Source organism: Chiloscyllium plagiosum, chromosome 4 (genome assembly GCF_004010195.1).
Source record: "Chiloscyllium plagiosum isolate BGI_BamShark_2017 chromosome 4, ASM401019v2, whole genome shotgun sequence".
Taxonomy (NCBI): domain Eukaryota; kingdom Metazoa; phylum Chordata; class Chondrichthyes; order Orectolobiformes; family Hemiscylliidae; genus Chiloscyllium; species Chiloscyllium plagiosum.
In genome coordinates, this window is record NC_057713.1 from 127,374,787 (window position 1) to 127,397,605 (window position 22,819).

The 22,819-nt window shown below is 41.5% G+C and overlaps 1 protein-coding gene across 6 annotated transcripts in view; it reads left to right on the forward strand.

Moving 5' to 3' along the window:
* Nucleotides 1-22,819, forward strand: part of si:ch211-171b20.3 — a 151,967-nt gene that overhangs the window by 107,054 nt on the left and 22,094 nt on the right. For 4 of the 6 annotated variants that reach the window (XM_043689184.1, XM_043689180.1, XM_043689182.1 and 1 more), the window contains 2 exons: nucleotides 9,306-9,410; nucleotides 20,765-20,912. The exons of 1 other annotated variant lie outside the window; for it this stretch is intronic. In XM_043689184.1, coding sequence (XP_043545119.1) covers nucleotides 9,306-9,410; nucleotides 20,765-20,912 — 253 coding nt within the window. The remainder of the gene's footprint in view (nucleotides 1-9,305; nucleotides 9,411-20,764; nucleotides 20,913-22,819) is intronic. One more of the 6 variants, XM_043689181.1, reaches the window with a different exon arrangement.

Consider the following 22,819-nt stretch of genomic DNA (forward strand, 5'->3'; position numbering starts at 1 on the left):
TCTTCCTGACCTCTCCGCCCCCACCCCACTCCGGCCTATCACCCTCACCTTGACCTCCCTCCACCTATCGCAATTCCAACGCCCCTCCCCCAAGTCCCTCCTCCCTACCTTTTATCTTAGCCTGCTGGACACACTTTCCTCATTCCTGAAGAAGGGCTTATGCCCGAAACGTTGATTCTCCTGTTCCTTGGATGCTGCCTGACCTGCTGCGTTTTTCCAGCAACACATTTACAGCTCTGGTCCCCAGCATCTGCAGTCCTCACTTTCTCCTCGAAGATTTTTCCCTACTGAACTTATATAAAATCTCTTTCTAAAATTGACTAGGTATACTACTAAAATAGATGAACTTTAGTACTGTGGAGTATCATTTAAGAATTCCATATTAGAAGAAGGAATAATAAGGGAAAATGTGGTTCCTGCAGATGAGAAGACATTAAATCTTGAGAGCATTTTTGAATAAAAATGCATTGTTGTTCAGAATGAATAAAGGTGGAGAAGGTTCAATACTGAAGGATATAAATTAACAGACAATAAGTGACTAAACTATTAAAGTACACACCAATTCATTTATAGAAAATATAATCAAATAGTACCATGACTTTCCTTTCTGATAATGAAATACCATCCCCTCATGATATAATCAGGAGCTTATATAATGTATAATAGCGTACCGAAATGTGTGGTCTGTTTTATTCTCTTTCTTAGTATGTTCTGTCACTTGTCTCAACAGCAGATGGCAGCATTTACCAAAAAAAGCACAATTAATCACTGCCGTACACAATTGAAGGAAAATATTAATGCCACAGTTTAGCTATTCAATAGGGCCCAAATGCTTGAATTGAAAAGTGAAATGATCCAAAAGCTTGTGCTTTTAAAAATGAAATTAGAAATTAATGTCAATGGAGCGTAGGAGATTGAGGGGTGACCTAATTGAGGTTTATAAAATCATGAGGGACATAGATAAGGTGATTGACAACTGCCTTTACGCTAGGTGGGGACTTCAAAACCGGGGCATACTTTTAAGCTAAGAGGACAAAGATTTAAAAAAGAACATGGACAACTTTTTTACACAGTGGTTTATGTGTGGAATGAATTCTCAGAAAAAGTGGATGCAGGTACACTTACAATGTTTAAAAGACGTTTGAATAATTTCAATGAATAGGAAAGATTTGGAGAGATGTGGGCTAAGCACAGGCATCTGAACTAATTTAGTTTGGGAACATGGTCAGCGTGGACTGGTTGGATTGAAGGATCTGATTCCATGATGTATGAGTTTATGACTCTATGTCACATATTATTTGTGGGGAGAACAGGAGAGTTAACATTTCAGGAAGATCATTTGCCAAAACTAAAGGCTATTAAGACATTTAAACCAGAAAGCAAAAGGGGATGGGAGAGAGGAAAATGTAGACATATACCACAAAAATGGTATAATTTGTGAAGTGCTTACATGGAAAACAGGAGATGATTAACTGGAAAAAATGACATTAGCATGAGCTAACAAGGAGCATAATGAATAAAATCAAGAAAACATTGAATATATGTTAGCATCTAAGGAGACTGAACGATGTAGGTAGCAGTCACAAAAACAAATAGAAGAAGGAGAAAACCATACACCCAGCTCGCCTGCTTTGTAATTCGATATGATCATGTCTGCTTTTGGGCTTCAACTTTACTTTCTCCATGTCCAGTGGTGACCTGAGAAACCAAACATGTGTTGAATAATTTGCATCCACAACTTTCAACAGAGAATTCCTAAGATTCACACCCTCTTAAATGAGGATGTTTCTCCTCATCTCGGTTATAAATCCCTTGGCCTGAAACTGTTACTATACATTTCCCAGCTAGGAGAGGTATCTCAGTATCTATCCTATCATGCCCCTTCACAATCTTGAATGTTTCAATGAGATCATCTTATTCTTCTAAATTGTAGAGAAGACAGACTCAATTTACTCAAAGTCTCATTTTAGGTTGATATTGTCCTAGGGACTTCTCCAGTTCACTGTACCTCCCCATTAGAAGCATATCCTTCCATAAATCTGGAGCCTGAAATTGCACACAGTATTCCAGTTGAGGTCTCACTAAAGCTCCACACATTTAAAGCAATATCTCCTTAATTCCTATTCTGGCAGTTAAGAACTACATGCCATGTGCTCTGCTAACTGCTCACTGTACCTTTTCGTTAACTTTTTGTGTTCCTTGTATAAGTACACCCATGTCTCTCTCAACATCAACAGTTAAGAATTTCCAAAGAAGTGTTGCTTTGCACTCAAAACACTACTTCTGTTTCTCTCTTCACTGCCAAGCCTGCTGAGTTTCTCCTGCACTTTGTTATTACAAATTTCAAGCCTTTTAAAAAAGTATTCTGCTTTTTAATTCCTAAAAGTAAAGCAATAATCTTGCAATCCCCACATTATGCTCCATCTCGTACCTTGTTTCTGATATACCTAATCTATCTACATATCCTTACGGCCTGTTTGTGTTGTTCTCATAGTTTGTATTCTCACTTAGCTTTGTACCATCAACATACTTTGCTCTGTCTCAAAGTCGTTAATATAGATTGTTAATAGCTGATGGCCAGCACTGATGCTTGTGGTCCTCCAGTAGTCACAGTCTGCCAAAACGCCCCACTTATTCCTGCTCCATGCTTACTGTCTTAATCAATCCTCTACCCATACTAATACTTAACCTCAATCCATTAGCTTCTATCATTTGTAATAACGTTTTGGTATCTTATCAAATACTTCTTTGAAATCCAAGTATATTAGTTTATCTACCTAACTAGTTACATCTTGAAAGATAAATTTGTAAAACATGATTTTCCATTTGTAAAATCATGTTGACTTGTTCTAATCATAGTATGTTTTCCTAAGTGCCTTGATGAAACTTCTTGAATAATATATTCTGGAACTTTGCTGATGTGCAGCTTCTTGTTCTCTATTTCCTGTCTTTCTCTTGAGCTACATTTGTTAATTTCCAATCTGCTCAGACTTTTCCAGAATCTGTGGAACTTTGGAAAATTATGCACTTCTGCTATCATTCCAGCTTACTCTTTTAGAACTGTAGGCTTTAGGCCATTAGCCTCGGTATTTGTCTGATTTTAGTCCCTTGAGTTGTTTTTAGCACTTTCTCTTTATTGATATCAATTACCTTAATTCCTGCTCTTTCATCAGCCCATAAGTTACTCTCTATTTCTAATCTGTAAATTATGACTTCACCTACAAAAACAGACACAAAATGTTTGTTCAGTGTCTTTATTATTGTCCTCATGATAATTTCTTGTCTCTGCTTCAAAGTGATGAACATTCACTTTAGCTATGCATTTCCTTTTGCAAAATCTCTTAGTGCGCTTTTGCATTTCTGGCTAGTTTACCTCATGTTGTATTTTTTCCCCTATCAACTTTTTGGTGTCCCTTTGCTGTCCTAAATCCTCAAAATTATTATTATTATTATTCTATCCACAAATGGATTGTTCAATATTCATAATTTTAGTATCTGTTTTGTTGCTGAATAACAATTCTGCATTGACTTAACAGTGCACTGTTTATAAGTCCAAAATGGGTATAGGTGTTCAGTTCAAAAGTGTCATGTCTCCAATTGGTTGATATTCTGTTGTTGAGTTAGGTGATCTGCCCCCAGTGCAAGCACAGTGTTTTCAAAGGTGTTCCTTTTCGTCTGTTGCCTTCATCATTGTGATGTGGATGCTGTGGTTGGCAACCAGAGTTAGATCTCAGGCTGTGGTAGGCCTACAACACTGGAACTATGGTATCCAAGTAAAGTATTTAGGATGTTCAGGGTGAGTTTTTGTAGCGAAACTTGAATGGGTGAAGTGAAAGGATGTTTGCACCTTCACTGATATCAAGATTTGCATATACATTATCTCGATCCTTCATTTGTGTGCATGTAATCTAGACGGCTACGGGTTTTGTGGCACTGTGGTAGTGGACTCTGGGTTAGAGGGTCCAGGTTCATGTCCTAACTGCCACAATGGTGTATCACCACAGCTCCAGTAGGTTTGATTAAAAATATTTTTTTTAATCTGGTTGGTGGGAAAGGCTTCTGTTCATTATCACTTTATGTATATGTTCTTTGATGTTCAGGTGTGCCGATTATCCGCACACTGTAAATGTTGAAGTTCTGGTCATTCCAGTAATATCTGGGGTAACTAGACATTTTATGGATCCTGTCATGATGTTGTTTGATATGTGCTCTTGGTTACTTGGATTGCTGTACCTGGCTGGCTTTTTGATGAGGCTTCTTATGATGTTGAACCACTTATTCTGGTCTTTGCTTTCAGCATTGGGATTTTCAGTGTCTTCCTGTGGTGCAAACCTTGCATATTATTTTAAAAGCTGTGCATTTTTTGCATGTATGTATGAGGCTGCCTGCTGTGCTTACCAGGGTCGCCTATATTGGCTATTATGCTACTACTAGACAGATTACATATAGCCTCTGAACTCTATCTATTAGGATGGCTTCATGTTTACGTTTATTTTGCAGTATTCTTCCATGGTGTAGCTTTTGAATTGATTGGACATGTCTTGCTTGAACACTTCATTGCGGTAGGTACTATTGTGAACTCGATTATTCTGTCAGCTAGCTTAGCTGCAGTGAACCCACCATGATGCCCCTTTATCTCTTTGCATCTGTTTATGAATAGATAAATGGTCTCTGTTTGCTGTTGTCTGAAAGACAAGAATCCTCGACTATATATTCTGAAATTGAGCTTCTCTCATAATTTGATTGTTTTATCTGGATATTTCAAATGCTTGTTAGACAGACCAGATGTGTTCAGTCTGTGGAAACCTTCATTGCCTCCAGCTAAGACTATTTTAATGGTTTGTGAAATATTGCAATCCAGTAAACACAATTTGGCATGTTATAACAAAACAAATTCAGATGAGAAATCTGACTGTTGAAATTTGTTTTTGTCATTTTGCAGCATCTGAATCTTTTAACAGCTTTTCAAGTTTCTTCCAGTTCACTTAGGGTTATCTTGGCTCTGACTTGTAATACTTTTAGTAGCCACCACCTTAGCTGATCAGAGGTTGTTGCTAGTCCACTGGTGATACAATGGAGTTCTTTCTGCTTTTTCCCAGTTTCTGCAACTACGCATATCTCAAACCACCTCCAATCCATAGTTTGGGATGGACTGGTTAGACTGAAGGGTCTGTTTCTGTACTGTATGACTGAGTGATTTTGGTAGATAAATGGCTGCAAACTTAATTACAAACAGTGGAAGTACTTGTTTACAGTCTTATTCCTAAGGGCATAATAAAACAAATGCTAATATGCTATGAGGTGACCAACTCTAGAAGCAGACCTTTCAAGCTTTCATGTCTGCTCCACCATTCAATGATATCATGGCTGATCAGATAATCCTTAAATCCACTTTCTTGCCTTTTCCCCATAACGCTGGATTCCCTTACTGAATAAAAATGTCTCAGCCTTGAATATACTTGATGACACAGCCTCTACAGCAGTAAAGAAATTCCACAGATTCACTTCCTTCTGCGAGATGAAATTTCTCTTCATGTCAGTCTTACATGTGCAAGCCCTTACTATGAGGTTGTGCTCTCTGGGCCTAGATCCTCCCACAAAGGGAAACAAACTTTCTGCACCTATCCTGTCAAGGCCACCATGAATCTCATATGGATCAATAAGATCACCTCTTGTTTTCTAAACTCCAATGAGTACAGGCCCAACCAACTCAATTTCTCCTCATAGTCCCACCACTCCTTTTGAAATAGGACCAACATTCCATTTGCCCACTGTATTACCTGCTGAATTTATATACTTTGTAATTTATGCACAACGATTCCAAAATCGTTGAAAAAGATTGAGGTGACTTTATTAAGGTGTTCAGAATTATGAACAATTTTGACAGGGTAAAGAAGGATATTCTGTTTCTACCAGTTGGTATATTGGGGTCACTATTTCAAAGATGATCAGCAAGAGAGCTCGGAGTGAAATGAGGATATACTTCTTGCTGGGAAACTGATGCAGCCTGATGCTGTAGGATGTTTCAAATGAAAGTGGGATATATATTTGAAAGTGATGAATTCAAAGGGCTACAAGATAGAGCTGGAGAATGGGAGTAGCTCTTTTGGGAGCTGGTACAACCATGATAGACTAAATGACCACCTCCTACATTATAAAATTCAATGATTCTGCTTATCTAAATCCAGTCCTGTGAATAAGCTATGAATTTGGTTCATGTAACTCACTTGCATGAGCAAATTCAGATTGAATAGAGGGTGATGTGCCAAGAATGTACTGTCAGAGGGTGACAGAAGCAGATACAATAACATTGAAGTAGTATCTTGACAGATCCATGAATAGAAAGGGAATAGTACCAGGCCGAAACAAACGGTCTTCAGTTTAGAAAGGTGTCATGGGTCGGCACAGGCTTGATGTGCTGAAGGATCTGTTTTTGTGGCTGTTCTTTGAATTTGTACTTAACCCACCAATCTCCAATTACAATATTCCTGAATAACTTAATTAATCCTTTTCAAATCATCTGGCAATCAAAAGCACAAATTTGTAGTTCTTCAACGTAAGCAGCACAAATGTTGTATACAAGGTCACCTACTATAAAAATGTTAAAAACAGCTCAGGGGTAATTGCAGTAAATTAGCATTAACTGTATTGCTGATTATCATACATTAAGATTACTATCTAAAATGATAAATTAATAAGATTACTTATAAACAAATACTGAAGTAACCTCCTTAAAAAGTTGTAATGTGAACTATATTAGGTAGCCAGTCTTTGCACCTTTGTGGTTAGCATGCTTTCTTGTCCCTTCAAACTGCACAAAATTCTTCTGGATTAGTAGTGATAGCTTCTGGGATTTTAATTGACAAACATACTTTTGGAACAGAAATATTCATTCTTGTAGTGTCTGCTTCAGGCTAATTCCATTATAGATTGGGATACATATTAACGAGGATAATAGTTAATTTCTTGACTGGTAAATATTCTAGGATAGCTTTTACAATAATATGACTACCACCTGGTTTGTTCTAGGACATATTAGGATGAGTGATAATTAATTAACTGGATTTTCTCTCATTTGAGAAAAGATATAATTATTTTAGAAACAGTTCAGAGAAGGTTAACTTGATTCATTTCTACATGAAGGCCTTGTTTGAGGAAAGATTCAACAGGTTATGCTTTTCTGCTTTGGAGTTTAAAAGAATGAGGTAATCTTATTGAAACAAAGATCTTGAGTTGACTGGATAGGTTGGATTGCCCTTTAAGAATAAGAAATCTCCCTTTTAAGAAAGAGGAGAATAAATTTAGATAATTAGTGTATGAAGTTCTGTTCTATAGAAAAAATAGTTAAGGATTATGTGCAGCACAGTGGCAAGCACTGCTGCCTCACAGCACCTGAGACCTGGGTTCAATTCCCACCTCAGGCGACTGTGTGGAGTTTGCACGTTCTCCCAGTGTCTGTGTGGGTTTCCTCCGGGTGCTCTGGTTTCCTCCCACTGCCTAAAGATGTGCAGGTTAGGTGAATTGGCCATGCTAAATTGCCCATAGTGTCAGGTAAGGGGTAAATGTAGAGGAATGGGTGGGTTGCGCTTCGGTGGGTCGGTGTGGACTGGTTGGGCCGAAGGGCCTGTTTCCACACTAATGTAATCTAATTATGCAGTATAGACAGGAAAGTGGAGATGAGACCACAATTAGATCAGTGATCATCTTATTGACTAATGGAACAGGCTCAGAGCCAAAAATGCATAAAATAACTCAGATTCTGGTATTTGGAAAAGAGAGAAGCAAAAAGAAAAAAAACACTACAATGTAGTTTAAAAGCACAAAGGAATACTTAAGGGATTGCAAAATCAATCAAAACATTTTCACAATTAGTTACAAAAAGAAGGGTGATCACACAATGCAGATCTCTATCTAATAAGTGACATGGTTAAATAAATGTTGAACAGGTCAAATTAGTTACTTTGTACCAGTATTTTCAGTTGAGGAAGAAATCAATACTGCAGTCAATCAAGAAAGCTGGTATTGAATCAGGGACAGGATCACACAAATTAAGCAAAATAAAGTTAGTGTAGAAAATAACACTGTTGAAGAGTGACAAAGATGCTGGATCAGATAACTTCCATTAGATGAAGAAGGGTCACGAGACCAGAAAGATTAACTTTGATTTCTCTGCAGATGCTGTCAGACCTGCTGAGCTCTTCCAGCAATTCTGTTCTTGTTTACAGCATTCAGTTCTTTCAGTTTCCATTACCTCAAAATCATGTAATCAGTTTGTTACCAAAACTGGTGATTTGGAGTTTAGAAGTCACCAAAAACCCTACCTTTCAATCAGGAGGCTTGGATTTGGAAATACATAACACCATGTCTGAAAAATCAGATTAGAAAATATCTAAAATTGTGGCTACAAAGACTTCAAGAAGATAGGCAGCCCACTTGATTGGCACCCCACCTACTACATTGTGAAACACTCCTGGAAGAAGCTAGAGACAATAGTATGTGCCATATTCAGAATGCACTTCCAGCAACTCACCATACTCCTTCCACAGCAATTTCCAAAGTCTTGATCTACACCACTTAATAGGAGGAAGGTGGTAGCTACATAGGAACTTCACCACCTTAGCTACCCTTATACAAGCCATGCACCATCCAGACTTGGAATTATATTACCATTCCTTCAGTGAGTCAAAATCTTGGATCTTCCTTCCTGACTGTAGGCATACCTACACCAGCTAGACTGCAGCTGTTAGAGGGCAATTAGGGTTGCGGTAAAAATGCTGGCTTTGCTAGCAACCCCAGCATACCATGAAACAACAAAAATAAATGATAGCTCTTATCCACTAGATTCTCATGCTACTCATTGCAGCTTATCCACATTTACTAGCCACAGTCCCTGGTATCAGGATGCATATCTAACATCCGGATATACTTTATCCTCCAGGTTTGTGTGTGGCTTACAGGATTTGTAAGTCTTTCATTGCTTCCACATACTTCCAGCTATTAGTTATGGCAAGCACATTATCCAAACAGTGCTGTAATGTTTGGCATTCTGCTCTGAGCAAGAGGTGGTGCACCTTAGAAGGGAATAAACCTGTTAGGTACAAAAAAGGCTGAATTTTCTGAGTGCTACAGAGGAGATGACACTCAGCTCATGGGTTGGCTGCAATAATCATCCAGCATTGCTGAGAACATATGCTCCTCAGCTCCCAACTCACCTTTCTGTTCAAGGCTGTTGAGAGAGTTGATTAGACCATTTTCTTTCCAACTGTCAACTCCACTCTTCACAACTTTGATTTTTCTACCTTCAGGATCAATGGCAACCCAAAGGAGGAGAGAGAAAGAGCTACAACACAGTACAGAGGATGAGGTGCTGTCACTTGATCTGACAGTGGCAGCCACTGACTCAAATACTGGTATTGTATATAACTTGTATCCTAGTATGGTGTTGGCAGATGAGGATCTTTGTTAGGCAGAATAGAGATAATGATTTGAAAAAATGTCATTGATCTGGTATCTTGACATGATCCAGCTGTTTCTCATGACAGGTTGAAGTGGTTGGGACAGGAAGCAATTAAACTTGAAATTAAAAGGAATTTCCAGGTGAAGTCTCTTTCCCACCACATTTTTTCTAACCTACTGTTAGATATGCAAAGGAGAGAACACAACAGGAAGATTGTCATTTTCACAAGCTGAAGGCTTTCAGCAATTAGCTTAAAGAGCTACAATCATGACCCAGGTGTAAGGTGGTTTTGTAAATCACTTCATTACAATTATAACACATAAAAAAGGTTCTTAATTAGCAATTCTATGAAAAAGTTAAAATTTTAGTGGAGATAGAGGCTATTCAGACCATTGGGTTGTACTAACACAGAGGAGCATCCTGCCCATTCACTGTGACCCCACATTTACCATAGTTAACCCACAAGCTTCTATAGTCCTGAACACTACAGGGCAATTTAGCATGGCTAATCCATATACCCTACACATCTTTAGACTGTGAAGGAAACCTACACAGACACAGGAAGAACATACAAACTCAGTCACCCAAAGCTGGAATTGGACCCAGGTCTCTGGTATAGAGGCAGTAGTGCTAACTACTGCATTGTCCACATATGCAGCCTGACTGGTTTAGCGATCATAGAATTTGGTGTTTTTACTTTAGATTTCTAGTATCTGCATAACTTTGCTGGTGGATTATTACTACCATTACTTGCAACTACCTAGATGGTAGTTCATCCATCTTAGTTTATGTTTTCCTGCTGCCAACCTTCAGGGTAGTTTGGGAACAGAATGCAGATATACACTCTCCCAATGTTGAGTTTCTAGGGCAAAGGCCTTCCATTAAAACACTAGTTGCAGCAAGAGGACCACCTTCTCGGACTTGGTGCCCCTTTGTAGGGAAGGTGAAAATATTTGCAGAAATACAGAGCTAGGTGATCCACAGCCAGTCAACCATATCAAAACTCTGCAGTCCTGCTACATCCAATCATGAATGGTGGTGTGCACTTAAGAGCAGAGCTATGAAGACATCCCCATCTTCATGGATGAGTATGCCTGTGCAAAAGACAAGTACTTACACATCCCATTCTAGCTGTCTGTCCAGTGGCGACAGCACTCTGGACAACCTACCTACCTTTTGGGGCTCAGTCTGCTGCTATGTACCATCTCACTCACATACCCTGACATGCCACCTGGCCACCTCTAGCGTGAAGGCACGTAGGACAGCCCACAAGCCTTCCCCATCTTGGCCTGCACCTGGTTCAGCTGCTCTGACACCTTCTGATCACCTCAAGGACAGTCTATTCAGATTAGGCCTTCAGACAGCACACTCAATGGCCTATCCACCTTCTGGCTCTTGGGAGTGACTGGCATTGGGACAGCCTTACCCACTTTCAGGTGGGCAGGTGAGCCTATGCACCCTCCAGCTTCAGGATGGCGATGGAGCCTCCCAGCTCACAGTAAGGCCTGCTAGATGCAGGGATACACAAGACACTGAAACCCAGCAAGCAACAAGACAGACACAAACAATCCCTTCTATTCAAAGAAGGTGCAGAGATTTGTAGCTAGGGTGCTCGTTGTAGTTCAGTTTGCCGAGCTGGGAATTTGTGTTGCAGATGTTTTTACCTGTCTAGGTGACATCCTCAGTGCTTGGGAGCCTCCTGTGAAGTGCTTCTGATCTTTTCTCTGGCATTTAGTGGTTTGAATCTGCTGCTTCCAGTTATCAGTTCCAGCTGTCTGCTGCAGTGGCTGGTATATTGGGTCCAGGTCAATGTGCTTGTTGATTGAATCAGTGGATGATTGTCATGCCTCTAGGAATTCCTTGGCTGTTCTGTTTGGCTTGTCTTATAAAATATTGTCCCATTCAAACTCATGTTGCTTGTCATCTGTGTGTGGCTACTAAGGATAGCTGGTAGTGTTGTTGGCATTTATGGATGTGGATTGTTAGCTGTCTTCCTGTTTGTCTTGTTTTATGCAGTCCTTGCATGGGATTTTATATGCGATGTTGGTTTTGCTCATGCTGGGTATCAGGTCCTTTGTCCTGGTGAGTTGTCTGAGTGGCTGTTGGTTTATGTGCTGTTATGAGTCCTAGTGATTGTAGTAGTCTGGCTGTCAGTTCAGAAATGTTCTTGATGTATGGTAAAGTGGCTAGTCCTTTGGGTTGGGGCATGTCCTCATTCTGTTGTCTTTCCCTTAGGCATCTGTTGATGAAATTGTGGGGGGTATCTGTTTTTGGTGAATACATTGTAGAGGTGTTCTTCCTCTTTTGCAGTTCTTGTGTGCTGCAGTGTATTGTGGCATTTTTGAAGTGTCTTGATGCATCTGCTTTGGTGTGTTGGGGTGGTTGCTTTTGTAGTTTAGGACTTGGTCTGTGTGGCCTTTCTGTATACCTTTGTGGTGAATTCTCTGGTCAATGTTCTGTACCATCACATCTAGGAATGGGAGTTGGTGGTCCTTTTCTTCCCTTGCTAGTGAATTGGATTCCTGCGAGTGTGACATTGATCTGGTGTGTTCTCTATTTGTGTTTAATGATTACAAAGTTGTCCACATATGACTATTGACAAACCCCTAGCCAGAGAAACAATAGCCAACCTACTGGACATAGGTTCACTGTCTTGTCTGTTCTAAGAAAGACTGCATACTCAAACTACTGGACCTGTACCTTCACATTCAACCAAATATGAACAAATCAATGGCACATCTATGGGCTCACCCATCTCTGGACTCCTTGCATTACAGCTTCTGCCAAGATTAGAACAAGCAGTCTTACCACAAATTCAACCCAAACTCTGGGTCAGATATGTGGATGCAACCTTTATAATCATTAAAAACCACAGAAAGAGAACATCCACCAGATCAACACAGGAATCAGATTCACTAGGAGGGGAAGAAAAGGACATCCAACTCCCATTCCTAGACATGGTATAGAGAACACTGAACAGAGAATTCAAAGGTATACAGGAAAGTCAGACCAAATCCTGAACTACAAAGACAACCACCCCAACGCAAGTTGCATCAAGACACTTAAGGGCCACAACACTGCAGCACACCAGAACTGCAAAAGAGGGACACCTCTACAATGTTTTTGGCAAAAACAGATACCCCCACAATTTCACAGATGCTGAAGGGAAAGACAATGGAATGAGGACATGCTACAACCCAAAGGACTAGCCACTTTACCATACATCAAGAACATTTCTGAACTGACAGCCAGACTACTACAACCACTAGGACTCATAACAGCACAAACCAACAGCCACTCAGACAACTCACCAGGACAAACGACCCGATATCCAGCATGAGCTAAACCAATGTAGTATATAAAATCCCATGCAAGGACTGCACAACACTACAGGACAAACAGGAAGATAGCTAACAATCTGCATCCATGAACACCAACTAGTCATGAAGCAACATACCAGCTATCCTTAGTAGCCACATGCAGATGACAAGCAACATGAGTTTGACTGGGACAACACTATTATAGGACAAGCCAAACAGAAAAGCCAGGGAATTCCTAGAGGCATGGCACTCATCCACTGATTCAAACAAGCACATAGACCTGGACCCAATATACCAGCCACTGCAGCAGCCAGCTGGAATGGACAACCAGAAGCAGCAGATTCAAACCACTATAAATGCCAGAGAAAAGATCAGAAGCACTTCACAGGAGCTCCCAAGCACTGAGGATGTCACCTAGACAGGGGACAAAATGTCTGCAACACAAATTCCCAGCTTGGCTAACAGAACAACAGTCCTTTCTATTACAGGAAGAAACCAAACTGTTCTCTTCAAAATGTAGAGTCCATTCCAGAGTGTAAAGTACATTGTCAGAAATATAGAGTCCACTCCAAACTGCAGAGTCCATTGTTAAAAACCCAGAGTCCACAACCAAAGGCAGGGTCCACTCCTGAAGGAGGCAAATACACCTTACAGCACATACAGGTGTTTAATCTCCATGAGGCCTAGCCCATCCAGAGAGAACCAGGCCCACTCAGAAGTACTACTTTTTAAAAAAGGTGGTATTAACTCAGGGGTTTGGTCCACTCCTGAAGGCAGGGTCCACTTATAAACTCTAGGATGCAGCAAATGCTCACCTAGCACCCACAGGTGTTCAGTCTTTAGAGGCCTAGTCCACCAACAAAGGCCAGCCTACCCACAGGAACAGCTCATCTGAAAAGGAGGTATATTTTCTAAAAAGGCTCAGTCCAAACACCAAAAAAAAACCTAGAATGCAAGGGCTAAACGCTGCCACAAGTAACAGGCTCTAACCAGCCAGTTAAAGAACAGTTCCTGAGAACAGAGTTACATCTGAAACACTAACTGAAGATCAGGCAGTGAGAAATCAGTCCTCCAAAAAAAAGGAATACCAGTTAACAAAACTGCCTTTGTAAACCAGCCAGTTTAGGTATCAGGTTCTTAAAGAAACTAAATTTCTAAGTTTTAAACAGTAAATAGTTAACAAAGCAGTTCACCAAACACTATGTACATGGGAAAGGGCAGCAAAGCCAAACCACAGTGCAGTGTGCATAGAACACAGACCTAATGTAAAAAACCTGTCCATACCACATACTGATCAGACAGTCCTTGGCTAATCTTCCAGTCTCTGGCTGCCCTGCTTACTGACTCCCCAAGTCTGCTTTCCTACAAGCTGGTTGGCCTTTTGGCTCCCAGTCACCCCATGTACTAACCAAACCACCCCCCAACCTGCTTTCCTACAGTCAAGCAGTTGGTCTTCTAGCACCTAGCCACCCTGCAACCTTGCTGACCCTTTCTCCTGGCCAGCGTTCCTACAGATTAGCCATCAGCTGTCAGACTCCCAGCCTCTGTGTACTGACTAGCCCCTCCCAAGTCAGCCTTCCTACAGAAGGAAGTCAGCCACCTGGTTCAGCCTCACATACTGACCAGCCTGCCCTATACCAGCTTTCCTGCAAAGATGCTTTCAGTTTCCTCATCCAGCATACTGACAGTCCCACTTTCCTTCAGGCTGGTCAACCATCCTGCTTCCAGCCAGCCTGTGTACTGGCTGCCCCTCCCTTGACATGCTTTCCTATGATGATTGTGTCAGCTGCATAGCCCCCAGCCACCTTGTATACCAAGACTCTCCCCCTCCACCAGCCAGCTTTCCCCCGGGCCAGTCTTTGACCATCCAGCTCCCAGCCACCCCATGTAATGACTAGCCCACTCTGGACTGCACTCAATTACAAAACCCACACCCAAAAATCTTCAATACAATTTCCAGTACAGGAGTCCATGTAGCAAATGTAGTCCAGGATGTAGCAAATACTCACCACCTAGCACAGGTGTTCAGTCTCCAGAGGCCTGGCCCTTCCAGAGAGGAACAGCCCACTCAGGAACAGTACATTGTGAAGCTGCAGTTAACTCAGGCTTTGACCATCCAGCTCCCAGCCACCCCATGTAATGACTAGCCCACTCTGGACTGCACTTTGGGTGACCACACCCAAAAATCTTCAATACAATTTCCAGTAGAGGAGTCCATGTAGCAAATGTAGTCCAGGATGTAGCAAATACTCACCTCCTAGCACACAGGTGTTCAGTCTCCAGAGGCCTGGCCCTTCCAGAGAGAACAGGCCCACTCAGGAACACAGTACATTGTGAAGCTGCAGTTAACTCAGGAGTTTGTTCTAGTCCCGAAGACAATGTTTAGTCCCAAAGGCAGAGTCCATGCCACACAGTCTTTAGAGACCTGGTCCATCCAAAGGGCCAGGCCCACTCACAGGAACATAGTACATTGTAGTTAACTCAGTGGTTTGGTCCACTCCACAATGCAGAGTCCACTCCAGGATGCAGCAATTGCTCACCTCCCAGCACACAGGTGTTCAATCTTGAGGTCTAGTAATCCACAAACTTTCCAAGATGAGCTGGCAAGATGTATTTTTCTCAAGGGCTCAGTCCAAATGTCAAAAAAGTGAAACTTTTTTTGGAGAAGTACAAGGGCTAAGCCCTGCCACAAAATCAATGTAGTCCTTTTCTCAAATTAAAAAAGGAGAAAAAGTTACAGGAAGTAACCTAGCCAGTTAAACAGTTCCCTAGGAAAACTGAGTTACACCTGTAGCACATACTGTTTAAATCAGCCATTTTAAAAAGTCAGGCCTCAATTAAAAAGGAATGCCAGTTAACAAACTTGCTATATGGTTCAGCCAGTTTAGGAATCAGATTCCTTTTAAACCAAAAGCAGCAGTAACATTGACTGAGTCAGTCAACACAGTCAGTCCCCTAAACTGAGGAGACTCCAATTCTCCTGGTTATATTTATTTTAAACAATTACAAAGCAGTTTACAAAAAAAACAAACATTAACAGCTGTATACAAAAAAAACAGCAATTTTATAAAGGGAAAGGAGCAGCAAAGCCAGGCCCTGAAACCCTACTGTTCAACCAGTTTACAGGGAAAGGACAACAAACCTCAAATCCCAGTTTCAAATGTTACAAGACAGCAACAGTGACATTTGTACATAAAGACAATCCAATTACAGAAAGTGCATATAATACAGACCCAGCAAGCCCCTGTCCCTCCCACCTTCCAGCCACTAAGGCAGCCCACCCCTATGCACCTTCTGGCTCAGTCCACCTGACCTTTCAACCACCTCTAGGATAGCCCACCCCAGTACCCAACTGGGGTGACAGCATGGAGGATGGCTACCTGCCTTCTGTCTCTTGGTCTGCCCCCACGTACATTGGGCTCTCACCCACCCTGATGTGCCAGGTGGCACATGGACTGCCCTGACACCTTCTGACCACCTCTAGGTGAGCCCATCCTTTTCCCCCTAGGATGACAGCACACAGGACAGCCTCAAGTCTTCTGGTTCTTGGCCTGCCCCTACGCACCTTCTGGCTTTCGGCCACTAACACCTTCAGACCACCTCTAGGACAGCCCATCCAGATTACCCCTTCTCAGGATGACAGTGCTCCACCTTCTGACTCTCAGGGAGACTGGCATCAGGGTGGCCTACCCACCCTCTGGCTCTCGGTGACAGCTTTCACAATGACCCATGAGCCTCCCAGCTCACAGTAAGACCTGCCAAACCCAGTAATACACAAAAGTGCAGGTGATAGACCCAACAAGCAACATGATAGAGTTAGTCATCAAAAACAGAATCCTTTCTGGTACAGAGCCCAAATATAGAGTCTTCAAAATATAGAGACCATTCCCAGGAATGCAGAGTCCACTCCAGTTTACAAGGTGCATTGTCAGAAATGGAGTCCACTGCTAAAAACAGGGTCCACAACCAAGGGCAGAGTCCACTCTTGAGGCAGAAAATGCACACCACAGGTGTGCAGTCACCATGGAGTCCTGGCCCATCCTTGGAGAACCAGACTCAGTCACAGGAACATAACTGGTGCAGTTAACTCATAGGGCTTTGGTCCACTCCTGAAGGCAAGGTCTTCTCCCAAACTCCAGGATACAGCAAGTGCACACCTCCCAGCACATAGGTATGCAATCTTCAGAGGCCCAGTCCCAGGGCTAGGCCTCCCTACAGGAACAACTCATCTGGTAAGATGTATTTCTTCACAAGGGTTCAATCCAAACACCAAAAACAGTGAAGACAAAAAACTGGAGCCCAAGGACTGAGCCCTGCCATAAAAACATTTGTCCTTTTCTCAAAGAGAAAAAAAGAGTAACACAGGCTGCAGCCAGCCAGTGAACAACAATCCCCTAATGAGAACTGAGTTACACCTGAATCACATTTTACACATCAGGAAGTTAGAAATCAGACCTCACTAAAGGAATAGCAGTTAACAAGCTGGCCAAGTAATTCAGCCAGTTCAGGAATCAGGTTTCTCTTCCCCCCCGCCTCCAAAAAAAACAGAAACCAACTGCAACTGTAACACTGACTGTGGCACAGAGTCCATCCCTTATAACTAGGAGATTTAGTCTCCTCTGTTTATCAGTCAGCTAAGGCTTTCCTGATTGACTGAACCAGTCAACACAGCATCAGTTCCCTAAACTGAGGGGACTGCAAGTCTCCTGGTTATATTATTAAACAAATTACTAAACAGTTAACATTTACAGCTGTATTTAACAAGGGAGGGGAGCAGCAAAGCTAGGCCCCCAAACCCTACCGTTCAACCTGTTTACATGGAGAGGAGGACAGACCTCAAACCCAAGTTCCACATATAAAAGACAGTGACAATGACATTTATACACAAAAAGCTAATCCAGTTACATAAACAGCACATACAATACAGACCCAGCAAGCCATCTCTCACCTTCCAACCACTGAGGCAGCCCACCCCTACATACCTTCCAGCTCTTGGTCCACCCTATGTCCCTTCCAGTTCAGTCTGCCCTGACACCTTTCGACCACTGTTAGGGCAGCCCACCCTGGTACCCATCCAGGATGGCCTACCCACCTTCCAGCTTCACTAACCACCCTCAGCACCTCTCAACCACCTCTGGGGCAGCCAGTCCCAGTACCTGCCCAGGGTGACAGCACCGAGGACAGCTATCCATCTTCTGGCTCGGTCTGCCCCTACGTACCATTAGGCTCTCACACCCTGATGCACCATCCAGCCAGTGGGCCATCCTGGAACACCTTCCGGCCACCTCTAGGACAGCCCACCCCCTTTCTTGGGGGACAGCATGCAGGGTAGCCCACAAGCCTTCTGGATCTCAGCCTGCCCTACGTGCCTTCTGGCTCTCAGCTGCTCAGACCTTTCAACCACCTCTAGGACAGCCGTCCCAATCACCCCTTGGGACAACAGGGCTCAGAACAGCCTACCCACCATCCAGCTGTCAGGGTGAGCACTTTCAGGACAACCCATGAGCCTCCCAACTCACAGTAAGACCTACCAGACCCAGGGACACAAGACAGTGCAGGTGATAACCCAACAAACACCACAATACAGTTAGTTGCCAAAAAACAGTCCTTTCTGGTACACAGTCCAAATGTAGAGTCTTCAGAATACAGAGTCCATTCCCAGGAATGGAGTCCACTCCAGTTTGAGAGGTATTGTCCAAAATGGAGTCCACTCCAAACTGCAGAGTCCACTCCCAAAGGCAGCAAATGCATAGCACACAGGTGTTCAGTCTCCATGGAGTCCTGGCACATCCTTGGAGAGCCAGGGCCACTCACAGGAACAGTACATTTTAAAGGTGCAGTTAACTCAAGGGTTTTTGGTCCACTCCTGAAGGCTAGATCTTCCCCAAAACTCCAGGATACAGCAAGTGCTCACCTCCAGCACACACACATTCAATCTTCAGAGGCCCAGTCCCAGGGCTAGGCCTCCCTACAGGAACGGCTCCTCTGGTAAAATGTGTCTTTTACAAGGGCTCAGTCCCAACACCAATAAAAAGTGAAGACATAAAAAAAAACAGAAGAAAACTAGAGTCCAAGGGCTAAGCCCTACTACAAAGTTAACATTATCCTTCTCATACAAGAAAAAGGTTAACACAGACTGTAACCAGCCAGTGAAACAACAATCCCCTAATGAGAACTGAGTTTCACCTGAAACACATTATGCACATCAGGAGTTTAACAATCAGTCCTCACTAAAAGGAATGCCAGTTAACAAACTAGCTAAGTAATTCAGACAGTTCAGGAATCAGGTTTTTCCCCCTCCCAAAAAAAGGAAAGCAGAAACTAACAGTAACACACTGACTATAACACCAACCAGCATAGAGTCAGTCCCCTAAACTGAAGAGGCTCTGAATCTTCTGTTTATATCAGTCAGCCAGGGCTTTCCTGATCGGTCCAGGTTAACAACCCCAATCATTGACCTCGTAGTCAATGAGGTCAACCTGATTCCAATCACTACAGACCAAAACCCACAGGTCATTAGTTCAAAATTGAAACTTGAAAATAAATTAGCTTAATATATACATATGATGCACTTTACATCAGAATTGCAATATTCTGAACAATTTTACTGTAAATTTGTGCTCCTCACAATGCTCCGCATGAAGTTTATCTGTGTCTGCCTCATGTAAGTTCAAATACATATCGAGTTGTAAGGTACAACTAAGTACAGGTATCATTTTAGGGGAGTAATTTAGGGAAGTAAATTTACCTTTAAGATTATATGGCTGTAAAGCAGTGATAGGAACGGAGTCACTTTTCTCTGACTGACTAAGTGTACTGTTAGTTAAGTCAGACAGGTCAACACCATTCCATCTTACTCTTGAGGACTGATCAATCAGAGTGAGGTTTCTTCTATTTAGTTATGGCTATCCGAACTGGTGATGGATAGAGTTCTATCATCTGACAAGAGATAGGAATTTAATCACTGGCCTATGCACCTTAATCCATTTTTACATTTAAGGGTACTAAACATTGGACATATTTTTTCAGGTTGGCATCCAGAAGCCAATTTGTAAGATTCATCATGTTTTGATTGTGTTTTTATATATATTTGCTCATGAGGCATGGGTTTCATTGGCTAGCCAGCATATATTGCCTATGTACAAAGCCATGAATGCAACATACTCTGAGGAAAATGAGACAATGTGCAGAACTGGCATTTTTAAAAGTTATTTATGTTTCTCCACTCACTACCTTGCTTTCAAGAAATAATTCCATTTTTGTGATTGATACCAAAAAATTATGGTAATGCTAATTGTGGTTTACTGTAGTACATTGATTAGCATTTGTAGATCTTTTTAAAAAGCTGTCTTAATCCTGACTGTGGAAATATTCCCTATGCTTCAATGGGTACTTCCCTCCCCCCTTTAGGTTGGAATGGTTATACTCAAACGTTCATATCTTTGTGTTCCTTCATTAGATGTGGAGGTCACTTTTATTTGTCCTTAATTTCCCGTTAATTGAATGAGATGCTAGGCCATTTCGGAAGGCAGGTAAGAGTCAATCATATTGTTGTGTGTCAGGAATTGTGTGTAGGATTAAGATGGCAAATTGTCTTCCTTCAAGGAAATTTGTAAACCAGAGGAGAATTTTATAACAGCCTATGATCATAGTTATCATTACTGAGATTAGCTTTCAATTTCAGATTTATTAATTGAATTCCAAATTCCACCAGCTGCCATGGTGAGATTTAAACCCAAATTTCCTTGGCATTAACCTTGACGTCCAGATTATTAATCCAATGACACTGACACTGCACCACCATCATCCCCCACATTCTTCTTTTCTTTATTGATATCTAAAGTAATCAAATGAGCAGAATTATATATTGTACTCATTTGTCCAATATGTTACAATTGTGATCAATTTTCAAGGTTATCAATGTCTATATTATTCTTGTGTCATGAATGATTCTTAAACACAAAGGCATGTTTCCTTTCATTTGCAGTTCTTTCCTCTGAGTTAAAAAGAAATGACAAAAACGTTAAAATACCAACAGTGACTCAAGCAAATGGAATTCAGGGGTGTAAGACTAAAAATGTTCAGCAGTCACACAAAGAATTTACAGATGGTACACCTGAAACTCATGCTTTCAGGTAAGAGCAGAAATAAATAAATACTTTAAAATCCTTTCCTTCAATCTACTTTATTGACTGTAATTAGATTTCTAGGAGACAATCTAATATTGATGACCTTTAGTTTTACTCTTCCCCACAACTGGGAACATTCTTTTTGTGAGTACTCTATAAAACCTTGCAAGATTGAAAGAATGATATTAGGTTATTTATTTTGAAGAGAAAAGTTCATCAATTTGTTCACTTTACCAGGTAATTCTGGTATCATTTTTCTAAGTTTTTTTTAACACCTTCTCCCGTCCCTTATATCCTTTAACTAAAATAGCACACAGAATAACAACACTAACTGTGGTATTAAAAAAGTTTTATATAAGTTTAGCAAAATATCCCCAGTTTTGAATTTGATTCATGTATAAATTAACATTAATATGATTTTGTGTTTTTTTAATGAGTTTATTAACCTGTTTTCTAACGAAAGAATAATTCGTAGTGGTTTAGTTTTCTGCTGTCACAAAATTACATCTCATGTCTCCCCAGATTATTTCTTTGGCCCCATACTACCTCTTACCTACATACTTATACTTGGCAACATCATTCAAAAACATAGCATATATATAAACTAATGCTGATACCATCTCATTTGACCCCTCCACTATCTCTGAACTGTCTAATTGTTCATTAATAGTTATTATCAAATGAGCAAAAATATTCTTCAACTTTACATTATCTTCTGTCCCTGCCTTAAATTTGTTCCCTAAACACTGCTTCAGTCCCTCTCTCTGGCAAATGTCAAAGATTGAACCTAACTGCTCTCAACTGTGATGTCATATTTGATTCCAAGTTGAGTTTATGGTGTCACCTTCATGCCATCAGTAAGGCTCCTAGTCCCATGGCTGCAACATCATCTGACAATACCAGTTCTGAAGTAGAATCATACTGGACTCAAAATGTTAATTCTTTCTTTCTCCACAGATGCTGCTGGTCCTACTAAGATTGTCTTGCACTTTGTTTTTCATTTCAGATGTCCAGCATTCATAATATTTTGCTTTTGCACGATCATCTGACTCTGCTTTTGCCTGAGCTCAATCTTGCTGAAAACTTTATCCATCCATTCGTCACCTCTAAACTTGAACATTACATCACGCACACTTGGTTGGCCTCCATTTTCCACCTTGCATTATCTTGAGGTTATCTAAAAATCTGCTGCCTGTACTCGCTCACATCAAACCCTGTTTGTTCACAACCCTGCCCTTTTGTGAAGGGCAGGTCGTGCCTCACAAACCTTATTGAATTCTTTGAAAAGGTGACGAAGGAGGTTGATGAGGGGAAAGCGGTAGATGTGGTATATGTGGATTTTAGTAAGACGTTTGATAAGGTTCCCCATGGTAGGCTACTGCAGAAAATACGGAGATATGGCATTGAGGGTGAGTTGGAGGTTTGGATTAGGAATTGGCTGGATGGAAGAAGACAGAGGGTAGTAGTTGATGGCAAAGTTTCTTCATGGAGTGCCGTCACTAGCGGTGTTCCGCAAGGATCTGTTTTGGGACCATTGCTGTTTGTCATTTTTATAAATGACCTGGAAGAGGGGTTAGAAGGTTGGGTAAGCAAGTTTGCGGATGATACGAAAGATGGAGGAGTTGTTGACAGTGAGGAAGCATATGGCAGGTTACAGCAGGATATAGAGAAGCTGCAGAGCTGGGCAGAAAGGTGGCAGATGGAATACAATGTAGCTAAGTGCGAGGTGATTCACTTTGGGAAGAATAACAAAAAGATGGGGTACGGGGCTAATGGACGGATACTTGGTAGAGTGGATGAGCAGAGGGATCTTGGTGTCCATGTACACAGATCTCTGAAAGTTGCCACCCAGGTAAATAGTGCGGTGAGGAAGGCATATGGCGTACTGGCTCTTATTGGTAGAGGAATTGAGT